Source organism: Ursus maritimus, unplaced genomic scaffold (genome assembly GCF_017311325.1).
Source record: "Ursus maritimus isolate PB19 unplaced genomic scaffold, ASM1731132v1 scaffold_12, whole genome shotgun sequence".
Taxonomy (NCBI): domain Eukaryota; kingdom Metazoa; phylum Chordata; class Mammalia; order Carnivora; family Ursidae; genus Ursus; species Ursus maritimus.
The window spans coordinates 28762965-28780446 of record NW_024423564.1 but is presented as its reverse complement, the minus strand read 5'-3'; the positions used below and the strand labels follow the sequence as shown (position 1 = coordinate 28780446).

Sequence of the window (17482 nt, the reverse complement as noted above, 5' to 3'; positions counted from 1 at the left end):
CCACGGTCACCCTAACAGTCCGGTTGCAGAGTACCCGTTCAAGACAGGCCTCATCCCTATTGTAAGAGATAACAATCTAATGAGGAAGATCAACATGAACAAGTCATTGTAACAAAATCGGTAAAAGAAAGAGTACAGGATGCTATGGAAACATACACCTAGAGACCTAACCTGGTCAGTTGGTGAGGTGTCCTTGAGAAAGAGGTGCTGAAAGCCAGGTCATGAAGGATGAATATGAAAGCTGTCTCCTTCAACCCCTAGGTAGACTTCAAGCCACTTAGAAGAGGAGTCCTCTTCTTAGTCATTGCCATATGACAGGACCTATTCTATTGGCTAGGCACAACAAGTATGAGAAGGTATTTATTGGATTAATAAATTAATTGAAATGTTAGGTGTCTTCTGTGAACTTTACCAAAAGCCTTAAATGTTTTATTTAATCTGTGTAACATTCTTGCAAGGCAGTTACTTTTCCCTCTTGCATTACTAGAGAAACTGAACTTCCGTTCATTCATTTATATATTTCAAAAATCCTTGCTGTTCCACTGCAGTTTCAGGATTGACTCATAGACAGGTCTTTAACTTTTAAATCATTTATAGGTTTACTTTTTTAAAAGATTTTATTTATTTATCTGATAGAGAGAGAGCCAGAGACAGAACATGAGTGGAGGGGAGGGACACAGGCAGAAGCAGACTCGCCACTAAGCAGGGAGCCCAATGTGGGACTCGATCCAGGACCCTGGGATCATGACCTGAGCTGAAGGCAGACGCTTCCCTGACTGAGCCACCCAGGAGCCTTATAGTTTAATTTTTGAAATAGTTTTCCCTGTGAAATGCTAAGTGTTTTGTCCCACATATATTTTACAATGAACGTAGGATTTTATTTTGTAATATGGAGGTTTATTTCATGTACCTATTTTGTTAGTCCATTCAGGCTACTATAACAAAGCGACTGCAGATTGGTGGCTCAAACAACGGCGTTTGTTTCTCAGATTTCTGGAGGCTGGCAAGTCCAAGATCAAAGACCAGACAGATAAGAACATTTTCCTGGTTTTGTTGTGCCCTCGCCTGGCAGAAGGGACAAAGGAGCTCTGTGGGGTCTCTTTAATAGGACACTAATTCCAATTGCAGCTCTCACTCCGAGGATCTAATCACCTCTCAAAGGCATCATCTCTTTATACCATCACAATGGGGATTAGGTTTCAAAATCAACATGTAAGGGGGGGGGCGCAGAAACATTAAATCTATAGCTATTGCCCTAAGAGAAAATTTCTCTTCATATTCAAAAACTATGTAATTGCTTTATCTTTATCCTAGGTTATCTGTCTTTGAAGATTTCCTGAGAGAGTGCCTCCGCTTAATAGTGGAGGTAAAAAAAAAAGAAGAAGTGGGAAGGGGTAAGACTTCCAATAACTTTTCCTGTTAGTAGGTGCCTCCATGAGGAGAAAGAAAGATGAACAGAATTCTTTGAAAGTTGTGCTGGGAACTTATTCTGAGTTGACTCTACAACTGACAGGGACTCCCTACTTTTCCTAGAGGGAGAGGCTGCACCCGACTCAAATTTCCACCAGCCCCGAGGTCTCCACCTGCTAGGTACCAGGTTTTCCCAGTAAGTTGTCTATAATCACTTAGCATCTAAACACAGATTGCCTGATGCCCAAGTAGTTTGAATCCCACTACGAGTGTCCCCACGTGTTCCCTATAAGGAGAACAACAAGAGGACAGGATAACCTTTGTTTCAGCACAGACCCACAATCTCACTCGTAACAAGAGGTCCATAGCTTCTCTTGGTCACCGTTAGCTAATAACTTTTCCCAATAAAGTTCATTCCTTTTTCCAGACTGTGTGACTCCGACATGATAGAATTCACTCTTAGCCACCTTGGAGGACAGCCCTAAATGATTGCTTATTTGTCAAAAATTTCTGCTTTACTTAGCACTCAGGAGTAAAAGGTTTTGAGAGGGAACTGTGTTAAGGGGTTGAGGGTGAGAAGAGGTCTGCTGACAGGGAAAGATTTTTAACACAACTATATAAACATAGGAGGACTTGGGGCCATACCGTACCCCATGCCCCAGCCCAGGTAAACAATGGCTTAATTGTCCCTCTAACTTGCTTACTTCTCCAAGGGAAAATGCACAGGCTTTGGGACATGAAGAATAGAATTATAAGTCCTGACTTATCTGCTACTGTGTGAACTCATCAAGCAAGTTTGACTTCCAACTCGGCTGTCCAAAAAACTCCATTTATTTATCTGAATCCAATTTAATTTGCCTCTGGGACATCATTCTGCTGAGATGGTGGGAAATTCATTCTCTGCATCCCCTCTAATCCTGGCAGGAATTATGCAAGGATTCCAGGGGGGTGTCTTTTTTTTTTTTTTTAAGATTTTATTTATTTATTCGACAGAGATAGAGACAGCCAGCGAGAGAGGGGACACAAGCAGGGGGAGTAGGAGAGGAAGAAGCAGGCTCATAGCGGAAGAGCCTGATGTGGGGCTCGATCCCATAATGCCGGGATCACGCCCTGAACCGAAGGCAGATGCTTAACCGCTGTGCCACCCAGGCGCCCCATCCAGGGGGGTGTCTTATGTAGCGCCAAATCACTGGGGAGACCACCTCTTAGTGATGAGGCACCCATTGTCCCATAGTCCAGCCCATCTGGTCCCTCCCTGCTCCTGTCAACAGGGATACAGGGATGGGCATCTTGCCGGGCCTGGGAAGTGGTGTTTCTAGAAGCACTGCTCAGTTCTCTCCACTCAAGTCTTCCACCTCTCTCTCCAGTGGATAAGACCTACCAACACGGTTGTCCCCCTCTGAAGGGCCCTCACCCCCTCCCCCATTTACTTTTCCCCTTTCTTACAGGACATCTAGAATAATAAGATTAAAGCCAGCCCAGTGGTCTGCACTTTCACAGGTTAACTCCCTTTCCTACTTCCGCTTTCTTTCTTACTTTCTCTTTGCATTCCCTATCTCTTATCTTTGAAGATGAAGAATTCAAAACAGTTATTTTACATAGTCATTGTCTTTTCTCAGACACAACTTAGAACCATAGAAGGATTTATGTAAAAAGCCCTGTTCTGATATCAGTTGCCTAAAATCATTGTAGAGCTTTCTCATGCTTTTGAAATAAAACTACCTCCAGATTCCTATTCCAATGGTTTCTGCTTCTGTCTCTTCTAAGTCTCAGTCCCCAACTCTCTGTTTCCCCTTCTTGGTAATCCTTAACTGTCTCCTGTGGAAGTGGAGGAAAGAGAGAACAACCTACTGTTACAGGATTTCTTTTTCTTTTGAGATCACGGTTCTTGGTCCCACTGCTTCTTTGAAGAATGAAAGTGGTAGACCAGATGAAGAGTGGTGGGCAGCAAAGCAAAGTTTAATGAGCAAGAGGATCAAGGGACAGTATAAAGCTCCTGAAGAGCGAGGGGACCCGAGACGGTCGCCACCGGAGCTTCTAAGTCTAGGGGTTTTTATGGGCTTGAAGGGCTGTTTTAATCTGATTAACCTTCTGTGTGCCTGTCACTCAGTCAGGTTGTTGTCATCTATCTATCACGTGGGAAAGGGTGGTGTGTCCTTCCAGGGTGGTATAAAGTCCCTTTAAGGGCAGTTTCCTCTTAGGGTGACTAGGTTCCCTGGTCCCTGCCTGCCTTTCTTCTGACTACCCTTCATTACTACTGGATAAAGACACTCCCTTCCTCAGAATATGAGTTCATTTATATAGGATCAAAAACTCAGTGCATACATTGTACATCGTAAACGAATATAACACTGTATGTTAACAAACTGGAATAAAAATAAAAACTGAAAAAACTCAGTACATGTTGATGATGACTGCAGAAAGCATTAGTAAGACACCTACCCTGTGGCTAGTATGGAATTAAGCGCTGTGAAGAATAAAAGAGATCCTTATAAGGCAAGTTCCTTCTGCACAAGATCAAAGTCAAGTCGGAACATGAAATGCACAGAAGAGCAGTGTACTTCAGAGACCATGAAAGTATATTTAATAAGGAATTAAATTGTTCAATAGTTAATTACAAAACAAAACAGCACATGATAAGTTTACTTGTAGGTGGTTCATAAGGAGTTAACCATGAATTAGGAAAGGGACGGATCCTGAGCTAGGATATCTGGAGAAACGGAACCTTCAAACGTTGGAGGATGCATAGATACACACAAAAGATAAAAATGAGACACACACACACACCTGTGGAGGCCAAATAAACATGCTGTGAAGGAAAAATAGTGAAGGCACCGGTCTGACCCTAAAGAAAACTTTGTGTTACATGGTTACCAACACCCCTAAGTAACAACTATGAATTCAAACCACAAGTCAACAATTATTAAATTTTTACTTAATAATTAAATGTCAATTATATGCCCATTTGTATTATTAAACTGAATTTTATAAGTAAAATTCAACAATCATTAAATCAACCCATCTTCTATTTCCTCCTGGAGATAAAAATGCAGTTATTTAAAACCTAAACTCTAGGGGCACCTGGGTGGCTCAGACAGTTGACTGTCCGATTCTTGATTTTGGCTCAGGTCATGATCTCAGAGTTGTGAGATCAAGTCCTGCATCAGGCTCTGTGCTGGGTATGGAGCCTGCTTAAGATTCCCTCTTTCCCTCTGCCTCTGCCCCTCCGTCCTCACTCTCTGTCTCTCTCCCTCTCTAAAAAAAGTAAAAAATTTAAAAAATTTTAATAAAACTTAAACTCTAATTGTTCATTAATTCCATAGCCACTTATTGTGTTTCTACTTTGTGGACAGCACTGGGGATAGGACATAGGGAAAGAGGGAAAACTCCCGACTATAAATTAAATGAGCTAACATACTCAGGCTTACTAGGCTAAGCACTTTACATGTCTTATCTCACTTTATCTAACTCAATCCCTCCAGCAAAACCAAGCACGTGTTTTGTCCATTTTACATTTCTGAAATAGAGACTGTCTCTTACTCAGTATTAAGGCATGCGGGCTACACACCTAGTATAAAGCTTATCAACAATTTGAGACACAAGATACAGCCATTCAAATAAGGAATTACTGTGCACTTATGTAAAAGATACAAAGGAGAGGTTAAAGACCACAGAAGTAATTATATGATTAAAATGGGGGAAATAACTTTGGCAAGGATTATGATAACAAGCTTTACAGAGTAACATGACCAAATCTAAATTAGTGGTTTTCACCCTGTTGCACGTTGGAGTCAAATGGCAGAGCTTTAAAGGAATCTGATATTTGGATTCCACCCCCAGAAATTCTGATGTAATTGGTCTGAAGGATAGTCTGGGCTTCAGAATTTTAACAGCTTCTCAGGTGATTCTAATGTGCAGGCAAGGTTGAGAACAAGTGTTCTAGAACAGTGCTTCTGAGGCTTTAGAGATCATACAAATAACCTGGGAGCCTGTTTTACTGAAGAGTCTGATCCGGTAGGTCTGTGGTAGGGCCCAGATTCTTCATGTCTTTCCTATGCCTGTGTGCTGAAATGGCAGCACGCATAAAATACGAATGGAACTGGGAGGAGGGGATATTACTTACTGCTTGGGGAGAAAGTGGATAAAGCAAAATAACTGAAATCTCCGTGGCCAGAGCATGGGTTTTGGACTCAGGATAACACAATCTTTTCGCACCAAAACAGATATTTTTCTCCAGGAAAGTTAACTACCCTCTTGAACGCTATTCTCTCTGAAATCCCAATTTTCACCGTTCTGTGCACCATCTACCAGCTCCATACTTTTAGCTCATCCTTACTCTTCAATTATACCAATTCTTAGATTACAGAGAGACTTTCAATCCGTAGTTCCCAGCACTTTTTATCTATGTATTGATCTGTCAATCTATGTATCAGTATCTATCACCTTCCTATAACCTTTCCTTCTTGCTTCCCAAAGATTCCATGATGCAGCATTACAATCACTTCCTTATAAACACCCTCACTTGACCCTCTGTGTGATATTCATCCTCAGTTAAATCCAACCATTCTTTTCCATGTCTGCCCTCTCTTGACTGAAGGTTAATTGAGAAAAATCATACCACCACGCCATCTGTACTCACTTTAAATTGAAAATAGGCACCCAATCCAGCTGGCAATATCACAATCTTTCCACAGTTCAACTTCTCACTCTCAGAATATATCTCTGGCCGTCTCACCCCTCCATCCTCTTACCCGCTTTTTGCCTCACTCTCAGCTGAAGACCTCATCTCATTTTATTAAGTAAATGCATGTGATCTGGTAGGAACTACTTTATCCTCCCACCCATACACAAACCATCTGCATCTGAATTCATCTTCTGTTTTTCCCTCCTGTTAAAAGGATGGGAATCTAGCTGGTGGTGGTGGTGGTGGTGGTTATTGTTATTATTATTATTTTGGGGGGGGTTGTTTTGTTTTTTCCGTTCTATTCTATCTAGGCTCTTTTCAAAGGCCCACTTATGCTTCGGATCCATTCCTTCATGCTCCCCTATAATTTCATTCCGGTTAGGTATTCCCTTTTTCTCCAACATCAACAATTTCTCTCTGTACCACATCATTTCCACCATAATATAAGCATTTATTTGCCAACACAACATTAACAAAAAACTTCCCTTGCTCTATTTAACCCACTCTAGCCACCATCCTATTTCTCTGATCTTCATTCCCCCACTTCCGCCCCACCAAAAAGAACTCCGAGAAACCAACCAAAGAAACCAAACCTTAAGACTTGTCCACACTTGTTCATCTTTTGTTCTTTGGTGCACTTCAGTCTTTCTGTCTCCCTACACCCTGAAACTATTCTTTGCCAGAGACTCTAATGATTGCTATGCTGCCAAATCCATTGGTCATTTCTCTGTCTTCACTACATGATTTCTATGCAGCATTTGCTATAGTTGACCACTTCCTTTCAACTGTAAAACTTTCTTCTCTTGACTTCTATGACATCAACTTCTTAACTCACAGGTTGTTCCTTCTCAGTCTCTTGCTAGCTCTTCTTCCTCTACCCAAATTTGAAATGTCAGAGGTTCTCATAGCTCCTCTGTCTATAGTCTGCCTAGATAATTTCATGTAGTTCCAAGGTTTTAGGTTTCATGTATAAACTCATAACTACCAATTTTATGTCTTTAGCCTTGACTCAGACCAATATATCCATGTGTTTATTTGACATTATTATGTGGATATCTAATAGGCCTCTCAGACTTGATTATTGTCAATGCCCACCAATCTAAGACCACTGGGAATATAACTATAGTTGAACAAGCTGGGTTTATTGTTTTAGTAAGTGAGAATACACACCATGGAGAACCTTGGGCATCTCAGTAAAAGGGTATTAAAAATTTGTACTTGTTAGGTGGTTTAGGGAAGGGTTCAAGGAAGAAGGGCTTTGCTCTGGATTGGAAGCTGTAGGAGGCAGGAGGAATTTTATAACTGGAAATTTTAATAAGTATTCTCTAGAATTACTGAGTATTAGCTACTGGACTGAGGCTAAAACTGTAATTGGTAAAACAGCAGCAGTCACTCATATTAATGAGGATAGGAAAATGCTCATTTTTGTGGCTCAGACAATGCTTATGTTTTGCCTATGTTCAGATTAGGTTACATATATAATTACAAAAGTAACTTTGATTTTTGTTTTGGTTTATCATGGTCATAGAGTGACTGTCAGATGCTGATTTTCTGTGACTTTACACTCCCCCTTACTACCTCTCCCAACATACCAAGTTCATTCCTGCCTCTGCACTTGCTCTATCCTTTGCCTGATACTCTCTTTCCCTATTGGCTCCCATCATGGTGCTTCCTTTCTAGTCACTAATACATCCTTCCACTTTATGTCCTTCAGAGCACTAATCAATATCTGGAAGAAATTTGTTCATTTCTTTCTTGTTGTCTCCCTACTGGAATTTTGCTTCCTACAGGGTTGATGTTTTTCTGTGGTGTTCACAGGTGTAACCCCAGCCTCTAGAAACCTGCCTCACAGACATGGGCTCAGTAAATATTCACTGAGTGAATGAATGTTTGAACGTCACTGGACTCATTTCTGCGACAAAACCATAAACCACCAGCAGTTGCATTTTTTAATTTAGTAGGGCACTCAACAAAAAGTGGAAAGCAGGGGGTTAGGAAAGTGACCATCTTTTACCCATAGTGTGCCCAGTGTCTTCTGTGGCCACGGTATGTCAGGGTGTGCTAGAACTTCTAGAACCTGACACCTTTCTGTCTCTGAATTATCTTTCCTGAAAATAGTGCTGGATCCTTAACCTTACGGTTCTATACACACACACACAACCTTACGGTTCTATACACACACACACACACACAACCTTACGGTTCTATACACACACACACACACACACACACACACACACACGTATACTTTTTTTTTTTTTAAGCAAAGAATTATTCCCGGGCTTTATTTCTGTAACTGTTCTTTCAGCCAACCACCGCCTGCCGGGAGAAACCCAACCCTCTTGCGCAAGCGCCCAGTAGCCAATTCCGCGACTCCGAGGGCTTTACAGTGCGCATGAGCAACTAGAAGCAGCGAGGCGGGAAGTGTTGCGCAGGCGCTTTTGGCAGACTCGCTAGGTGGGGAGCCCTTGGAGGCGGCAACCCAGGCATCTGGGGAGCCACAGAGGTCGTATTCCTTTAAACTGTGAGTTTCCGACGGTTTGTTCCGTGGCGCGGGATTGTGAGGGATTAGAAACGAATTCCGGATCGTGACTTCGGTCTTGTCGCAGCGCAGTAACTCCCCTACCCCTTTCGGATCCCGCAGACCCACGGCGGGAAAGTCCTGCGCCTGCGCACTAAGCATCCCGTTCGCTCCAGGGTCTATAGGAGGAAGGTCCTTCCCCGCGGAGCTCGCGGCCGGTGCTCCTAGAAGGATCCCATTCATTCCCTTTTCTCTTTCTTTCCCCGGCGCTCGTGGCCTGTATCGGATCAGTTCCCCATCAGCTTGCACGGGGCCTTGTACGAGCCTCCTGGCGCTCCCTTTGAGTAGTCAAACGATTTCCTCCCTCATTCCTGTCCCTCAGGTCAAACCGCTCTCCCCACAAGGCCTACCCCACCCGTTCCTGCTCCCCCATTCTCCAGCTGACGGGTGTCAGGGTCGGCTGCCACCCCAGTTCCCACCAACACCCTTTCCGCCGCCGCTGGCCGCCGAGGAGGCTCCCCTAAGACATTTCCCCCTCGTTCCCCTGCCTGTGTTTCTGGAAGGTGAAAGTGGAGTAAATGGAATCCTTAGAAATGGCCCACAGGTTCCCCACCTTTGGGGATTTAGACATATGGTGCACTTTTAAATGTTTGCCCCTTTGGGTACAGTGACATTTTTTAGTGCTTGGTTCAGTGAGTGATTTAAACTTATCTTCTCCAGTATTCTAATTTTCACAGCTGCTTTGTTCCCCCTGTGGACATGACCCCTTAGCTGGCATTTTGCATCCCAGTTGTTTTGTGATGGAGGCGTCTTTGGGGATTCAGATGGATGAACCAATGGCTTTTTCTCCCCAGCGTGACCAGGTTCAGGCGGATGGCTCGTTAAAAAAGCATGAGCAGAATTTTAAACTACCAGGTATGTGTTGTTTAATTCCAAGGATGTGCAGGCAACAACTCTGTGATTTCGATTATTTTTTTAAAAAGGAACTTCCCGAATGGTAAAGTGAGTTGTATGTTTATCTGGGAGCATTTTACAAATCAGTAAAGCATCCTAAGATCTAGATTTAGGATTGGATTGCTATTTAGGATTATAGTCCATCCATGTCATTTTACATATGAAGTTGCTAAGGTCTAAGTATTGGTGGTTATTCAGGAACACAGTTTGTTGATACCCAAACCAGAATTTCTCTTCTCCTAGTTCTATGTTCTTATCTCTCCTCACTGTATTGCATTAAACTTGGATTTAGAAGTCAACATTGGAGGGATTTTCAGTTAAAATATTGAAAAGCAGAATTTACTGACAAAAGTAAATGGTCGTAGCTATAGTAAAGCACTCCATCTCTGTGTACATCACAAAGTGTTGTTTGACCCTAACCCAGACCCTGAATTGAGAAGGAGAGGAACAAACAATACCTGATTTTTTTTTTTTTTTAAGATTTTATTTATTTATTTGAGATAGAGAGAGGGAGGGAGCATGAGTAGGGAAGAAGGGGCAGAGGGAGAAGCAGACTCCTGGCTGAGCAAGGAACCCGATGCAGGGCTCCATCCCAGGACCCTGGGATCAGGATCATGACCTGAGCTGAAGGCAGCCGCTTAACCAGCTGAGCCACGCAGGCGCCCCAGTACCTGGTCTTGTACACTGAAATGCGCACCGTCATTCCTGCTCTAGCAGTGTCTGGGACATAATAGGCATTTAATAAATATTTGTTAAATAGGGTAGTTCCAGTTGACCATTTTTTTTCCTAAAAGGTAACGAAATCTTTTCCATCTTTGTTTTAAGCATATTGAATGCTTGTCCAAAAGATATTAATTTTAACCTTCTATCCATGATATATACTTACCCACTACAAAATAGACTTTAACAACACTCTAGAAGAATGACATCACATCTTTTGCTTTTTGACTGAAACTAACCTCTTCTTTGGTGTCAAAATGTGAGTACCTTTTCTGATGTCCCTATTTTTGGTGACGAAAGCCATTGTTATTCCAGTTACCTATGCTTAAAACTTTTAAGATGTGTTCACTTGTGATTTGTATTTGCTCCCCATATCCGTTTACCCCACTTTATCTTCTTTTAAATACGTATGGCATTGCTTCTTTCCATTCCCACTTCCACTACAGTAATTCATTCGCTTACAGCTTGCTCCTGAATTGCAATGAAGTTTCTTACCTAAACTGCCTGCTTTCACTTCTTTTCCATCCTTCAGTTCATCTGGTACACTGCTACTAGAAAAATCTTAAAATGCCACTTCATCCAGTTTCATGGATGCTGTCCCTCTTACATTTTTCCTGTTCTTCACAATTCAGCTTTCTCGTTATGTCATTGGACACATAATACAATAACAGAGTTATTGTAGTATCATTTTAGTATTTTTTAGCACTCTATTTTGTCTTTTCAGTTATACTGTAAGCTCCTTGAGGCAGTATCTCCTCAGAGTGTATGAACAGATGAATCTGACTTGGTTCTAGTAATATGTTCAAGTGAAAGCTACTGTTCTAGTATTCTTCTGAAAATCTGGGAAATAAAGAGTGAGATGAATTTTATTCTAAATTTGTAAAGTTTTGTGGCTTTTATGTATCAAAACATGGAACCTTATAAGCAAAACCTTTGATGATTCATAAAACATGCCAAAATTTTAGTCATACCTTTTTTCTAATGACTTTTAGTAAAAGCTAAGATTATATCAAAAACAACTTCAGTCAGGAGTAAAGCTGATGAGATCCAGGCCCATAACTGTCTCATGATCTAATATAATTTACTTTCCCTTGATGGAATAACTTTTGAATGGTGGGAACTTTTTATATATCTTTGTATTCCCAGAACATAATAGTGTCTAGCACATACTAGGTGCTTGAAAATACTTGAATGAATGGTTTATCTATTTTCTTTTAAAGATTGTATTTATTCATCAAATAGAGAGAGCACAAGTAGGGGAGGGGCAAAGGGAGAAGCAGACTCCCCACGGAGCAGGGAGCTGGACTTGGGGCTCCATCCCAGGACCCCAGGATCATGACCTGAGCCGAAGACAGATGGCCAGGTGCCCCTGAGCCACTCAGGCATCCCCAGTGAATGGCTTAATGCAAGGATAGAAAGAAAATACTTAGCGTAATGGATGAATAACAGCATCCTTTGTTTTGGGACATTTGTCAGCTTTTTATAGCTTTTTTTTAATAAAAATTATACATCCTTATTGAAGAAAATTTAGAAAATATAGAAAGCCAAAATAAGGAAATAGTATCCCACTATACAAATAGTGGCACTGTTGACATTTTGTTAGTCCTTTAGCCTTCCTGTGCATGCAGAAGTACATTTAAGGAAAAAAAAAACTAAATTAGGATTGTAACCAATTTATTTCTGATCTTTATTTTTTTACTTAGCAATATGTAACTTGAACATTTCTTATGTAATTAAATCTATAGCTTGATTTAAATTGACTGCCCAGTGTTTCATTGCATAGTATGCTATAATTTAATTACTTTTTATTGAACCTTTATATTGTTTTCCATTTTTACCTATTAAGAAAAATGCTCCAGTGAACAAAGTACTGAGCATAATATTGTATCAAATGTTTATTTTCCTCTGTATTGTTGAACTGTACCGTGGTTTGGTCTGTTATGTGGATGCTCTTAGCTACTCATACTACTAAAATGGGTTATAGGTGCTGTATGATTTGCCTGGCACAGATCCAGTTTATGCCTGTTGTCACAATGTCATTATTATTAGCGCCCCTTTTCACTCTCAAGAGTGCCTCAGTTTGGGCTAAATTGTATAATCTTCCTAGTTTAAAAGATACAAGTCAGGCAGTACATGAAGCTCCAGAATAACCATCACATGTATTCCTAGGTTGTCAGTTTTACTCCTTGGTAAGTAATTGAAAACATTTCATTTATATGATGAATATTAAATGTTTATTGTGTGCAGTTACTTCTCTAGGTGCTAGGATAAATCCGTGCATAAAACAAAAATCAATGCCCTCAGTCTAGGGGAAAGATAGACAATAAAAGAAATATTCAAAAGTGGTTAGTACTGTGAAGAATATATAGAAGGGAAGTGAAGATAGGAAGTGTTAGAGGAGGAGATTGTGATTTTAAAAAGTGTAATTGGTCAGAGAAGACTTCAATGTGATAACATTTGAACTAAGACTTGAAGGTGGTAAAGGAGTGAGCTATGTAGCTATCTGGGGGAGAGCATTCCTGGCAGAGGAAACAGCAAGGGGGAAGGCCCATAGATGGGAGTGTGCCTAGCAGGTAGGAGTAGCAAGGAGGTCCTTGTGACTGGAAGCTGGAGGGTTGTGGGAGTGATGGCAGAGAGGTGTGAGGAGAGGAGGTAGTTCCTTGGCTTTTACGTGAAGCAAGTTGTGATTAGTGGATTTGAGCAGAATAGTGACATGGTGACTTAGCTTTCATAGGATCACTCTGGCTATGTTACAAATAGATTATACAGGCCAGCAATGATGAAAACAGTGAGTATATACTGTTAAGGAGGTTCTCTCTGTATTAAAGCCACTTGGATATATCATGTAGCAGGAAAAAAAAATTTATTAAAAATTTCAAAACAGAAGCCTAAACCTTTATGTTTAAAATATGGGCATTTAAATAATTTTTTGGTTTGTAGACTTTTCATGGTCTTGCCCTAATCCTCAAAGTATATAGTCATTCAGCTCTGCCTTTAGTAGTAGTTTCCATGGTTTAACATTAATGTTCTCTTCTGCTGTTTACTCTCATTTCCACTTTAGAATTAAGGATTTTGCATCAGTTTGGTTGTCAGAAAGTTTTACTGTTTGAAAATGTCAGAGTTGTTGTGTAGTGACAGGAAAGTAAGCATATTTTGAGTTTTGTAAAAACAGGTAAGTACATAGCAAGTTCGTAGTGGGTGGTATGGGAGCACGTTGAGCTTAGTCATTCACATGGCTATGCGTTACCGTAGTTCCTTATCACATATATTTTCTCCCTGGTGATTTCTGTAGTCAGCCAGCATCTCTACTACTGAGTGCCAGCTCATGCTACTATAGAGGGAAGTTCCAAAATATGGAACTCATAGACTTGGAAGTAAAGTCCATCTAATCTGACCCCTTTGATTTGCAGGGTAAGAAACTGGACTATAACGTGGTTTAGTGATAAGAGTTGAATCTAGGCTTTCTTCTGTATTAACACTCCAGTAGTACCTTCTCTGATCATGGAAACGTCTCTATGTTGTCACCTGTGGCTAGTGTGACTGAGGAAATTTAAAAATTTTAACTTAAATTTAAATAGTGACATGAAACTATTAGACAGCACAACTCTTTGTCCTATTACTACAAAGCTTTTGGTGTTATTAATCATATATACACATATAACAAAAAATGCACACGAACACTTTAATACGTTTAGTAATAAAAAGACTACAAACAGGCTTCCTAACATTTCATCATATATAAATACCATCGGTTGTTAGATACACCATTTCATGTACTGCTCAGAAATGCTACCAGTTATACTGTGACACCAGTTATACTATGACACAGTGCTTTCTTATCACCTAGAATTTTTTATTTTATACTTTCTGAAAGATTTTTTAGATCTCATTAGACAAATAATTGTATATCTCTGGTACATAATTAAAAAGGAAAACAAACATTTCGCATCTTTCTCTTCCGAGTCAATTTTAGTACTCAGACTCACTGACATCCTATTTTTCCCCCTCACAATATTGTTCTGTGTACATTAGTGATGCAGAATTTCTTTGAAGAGTTTATTTTTTTAAAGCTGTTGTTAATGGACTCGTAAGAGCCCAGTTATGTGTAGTTGGCCTACATTTGATTTCTCCTTCACCACCTTTACCACTTCTCCCTACAACCATTTGCTCTTAAGGGTTAAATGTGAATGCTCCTTTATGATTTCTTGGATTTTCCTTAAGGTGCTGGTACCTGTTCTGTAAGTTTTGATGCTGGCTGTCAGTAATCGTAGGTTGCATCCCAATTTCAGACTTTTAAAAATTGTGTTTCAGAATCAAGGAAGTGTAATATAAAATTGAACATATCATTTTAGTACCTTTCATGGTACCTTTCCTGTGACATTGGAATTGGAAACTGGTTGGAATTGACACTCATTAGGAAAGATTGTAATTGACTGTGGCAATTATGACTGCTAGAAAGCTGGCTTTCCCCCAGGCCTTGGTTTTGGTTTTGAGAGTGGAGTAGTGTGGTAGCTGATAGTGAGGTAGCTGCTACTGCCTTTGGCTTCACTCTTTTGTAACTTCTGAACTTTTGCTTTTTTTTTCCTACAGCTATCTCTGAATGCCCTTAATGATAGTAATCATTCATTCATTGAACAAACATGCCAGGTACTTCTAACTAGGAGCTGAAAGTACTATGGTAAATTATACAAATAGGGAACTGTGCTGGTGAAGCTTATATTCTAGTGGGAGGAGGCAGACAGCAAACAGACAGATAAACAGTATGATTTTATAGTGGATAAGTACTCTCAAGACAATAAGCAGGGTAATGTGAGTAATGAGAGGAATGCTATTTTAAATAGGGTGTCAGAGAAAACTGACCATTCAGCCAGCCACATGAAATTATATGGGAAAATATTTCAAGTAGAGGGAATAATAAAAGCACAAGTGCTAAAGAAATAATAACAATAACTACAACAGTAAGAATTACCACTGTCTTTTATTTAATATTTACTATGTGTCAGGCATTGTGTTAGAAGTTTCTCTTATGTATATTATTTCATTTAATTCTCACAGTATCTCAGTGGCATGGGTACAATTATTACCCCTTTTCTGTAGATGGGGAGACAAAGGCTCAAAGCAATAAGTTGTGTGCTCGAGGAAGGTCATACTGCCTGTTAAATATTGGAGCCAGGATTTTAATTTAGGCCTCCCATCTACAAAACTGGTATGCATAATTATGGTTATATTCTTGCCTCTTGTATTGAAACCCGTGAAGCTTCTCCATTTCACCAATGAAGTAGATGGGAAAGTAATCCTTATATGGATTGATACAGTAGAAAGAATACTGGTCTAGATCTTGGTCTGTTTTGTAGTTCCAGCTTTTTTTTTTTTTTTTTTTTTTTTAATTCATTAGAGAGCAAAAGCAGGGGGAAGGGTCAGAGGGAGAGGGAGAGGGAGAAGCAGACTCCCCGCTAAGCAGGGAGCCTGATAAGGGGCTTAGTCTGATCGCAGGACCCCCAGATCATGACCTGAGCCAAAGGAAGCCATTTAACCAACTGAGCCACCCAGGCACCCCTAGTTTCTGAAATGTTCTCTTAATGTTGTTCTTCCTCCCCCTCAAATTCGTCCTCTGTGTATCATCTTCCTGCTTAAAAATTTTCCACTGCTTTCACTTGCATTCTCTGTCTTTTCCTTCTTCAGCCACATTGAATTTCATTACTTCCCTCACCCACCTCTCCCCCAAAATAATCTTTTTCCTTTTCCATGTCTTTACATACATAGTTCCTTCTTCCTAAAATACTTCATCCACTTTCTCTACTTGGTGAGTGCTTCAAAATACAGCTTGACTGTCATCTGAAGCTTCCTGGTACCGTCAGATATGCTCGTGGCCCCCCCCCTCCTATCTAGTAATGTATGCATTCCTGTATTATTACAATTACTCTCTTGTATTCAGAGTGAGCTTTTACAATCTGTCTTTTCCACTAGCTGAGCTCCTAGACAACAGAGGCTGCACCAGATTTGTTAATTTTTTTAAAACTTACCCATTGCTGAACATTTTTAAAAATACAGTGTTTGTTAAATGGACAAATGATTTCACTTCCCTGAGTAGGGTTTTCTTACCTAAAATCAGGATGATTCCTGTTCTGCCAATATCTGAGTGCTATTGTGAAGATCTGAAAAGATAATACATGTGAAAACAGTTTGAAAATGTCTTAAACCGTTGTATACACTATTCAGATTATTACTGTAACTGAGAAAGTAGCTGATGGTTGGCTTGGATATTGTAATAAAATCCGATGGCTCTTAAGCATGTAGTTTTATATCCAGTAGTTTGTCACAACTGGCATTACTGCCTCTCCCTATGTTAACCGTGCATGTTTTTGTAAAGAACTTACATTCATTTAAAAGTAGCAACATACTTGCTTTCAAGGGCAGAGGATACTCTTGATAATTGGGACAAGTCTTTAAAAATATTTCTAACATTCCTGAGAGCTTTAGTAGACTTGTCTCTCTGAAGGTACGCTATGAATATTCAATATATAAAACTTTCCAAGCCTGTAAGATTTTGTGACTTTGGGGGAGAGAAATAGTTTTCAAGAAGATTACGTTGTGTCCTTGTCATGCCATCTAGTGATCACAGGACAAATTGTTTAGTTATTTTTTAAATTTAGCTTCTTTATTGTGTTGTACTCTATTTAGTGACAGTGTATCTGCTAGTATGTAATTCCAGAGTAGTAAGAATTTGTGCGATTCTGGAACTTACCAGTTTTAGCTGTTTGTTCAAGAGGTGTGTGTGTGTTAGAGCAATCTAACGGGGCTTTAAATATTTTTGTGATGATTTTAAGATTTATCATAGCTATTTTTTAATTTGTAATTATTCTTGTTAGAATTTATTTCATTGAGTTTATTTTAACTTAAAGTATAAAATATACTCATTAATTATAACTATAAATTCTTCTTCCTTGATAGGTGTTAAAAAAGATATCGAGAAGCTTTATGAAGCTGTACCACAGCTTGGTAATTTGTTTAAGATTAAGGACAAAATTGGAGAAGGTAACTTAGAGATCTACTTTATAAGTTTCTTTTCCTTACATTTTCCTTTGTATAATCCTGATTTTCATTACTATTTCCTATTGAGAAGTATATCCTTTTTAAAATATGAAAACCATGATTGTATTACTGACACTAGGTTTTCTTTTTTCCCTGGAAAG

General features: G+C 39.8%; 1 protein-coding gene across 5 annotated transcripts in view; it reads left to right on the top strand.

Moving 5' to 3' along the window:
• Positions 1-8498: 8498 nt before the first annotated feature.
• The window catches only part of CDC7 (cell division cycle 7), a 25284-nt gene continuing 16300 nt past the window's right edge, over positions 8499-17482 (top strand). Inside the window, exons 1-3 of one of the 5 annotated variants that reach the window (XM_008690606.2) lie at positions 8499-8618; positions 9336-9530; positions 17241-17324. In XM_008690606.2, coding sequence (XP_008688828.2) covers positions 9416-9530; positions 17241-17324 — 199 coding nt within the window. In that variant the 5' untranslated portion in view covers positions 8499-8618; positions 9336-9415. Of the gene's footprint in view, positions 9531-17240; positions 17325-17482 lie in introns of all 5 variants that reach the window. The other 4 variants (XM_040627046.1, XM_040627047.1, XM_040627049.1 and 1 more) reach the window with 4 other exon arrangements.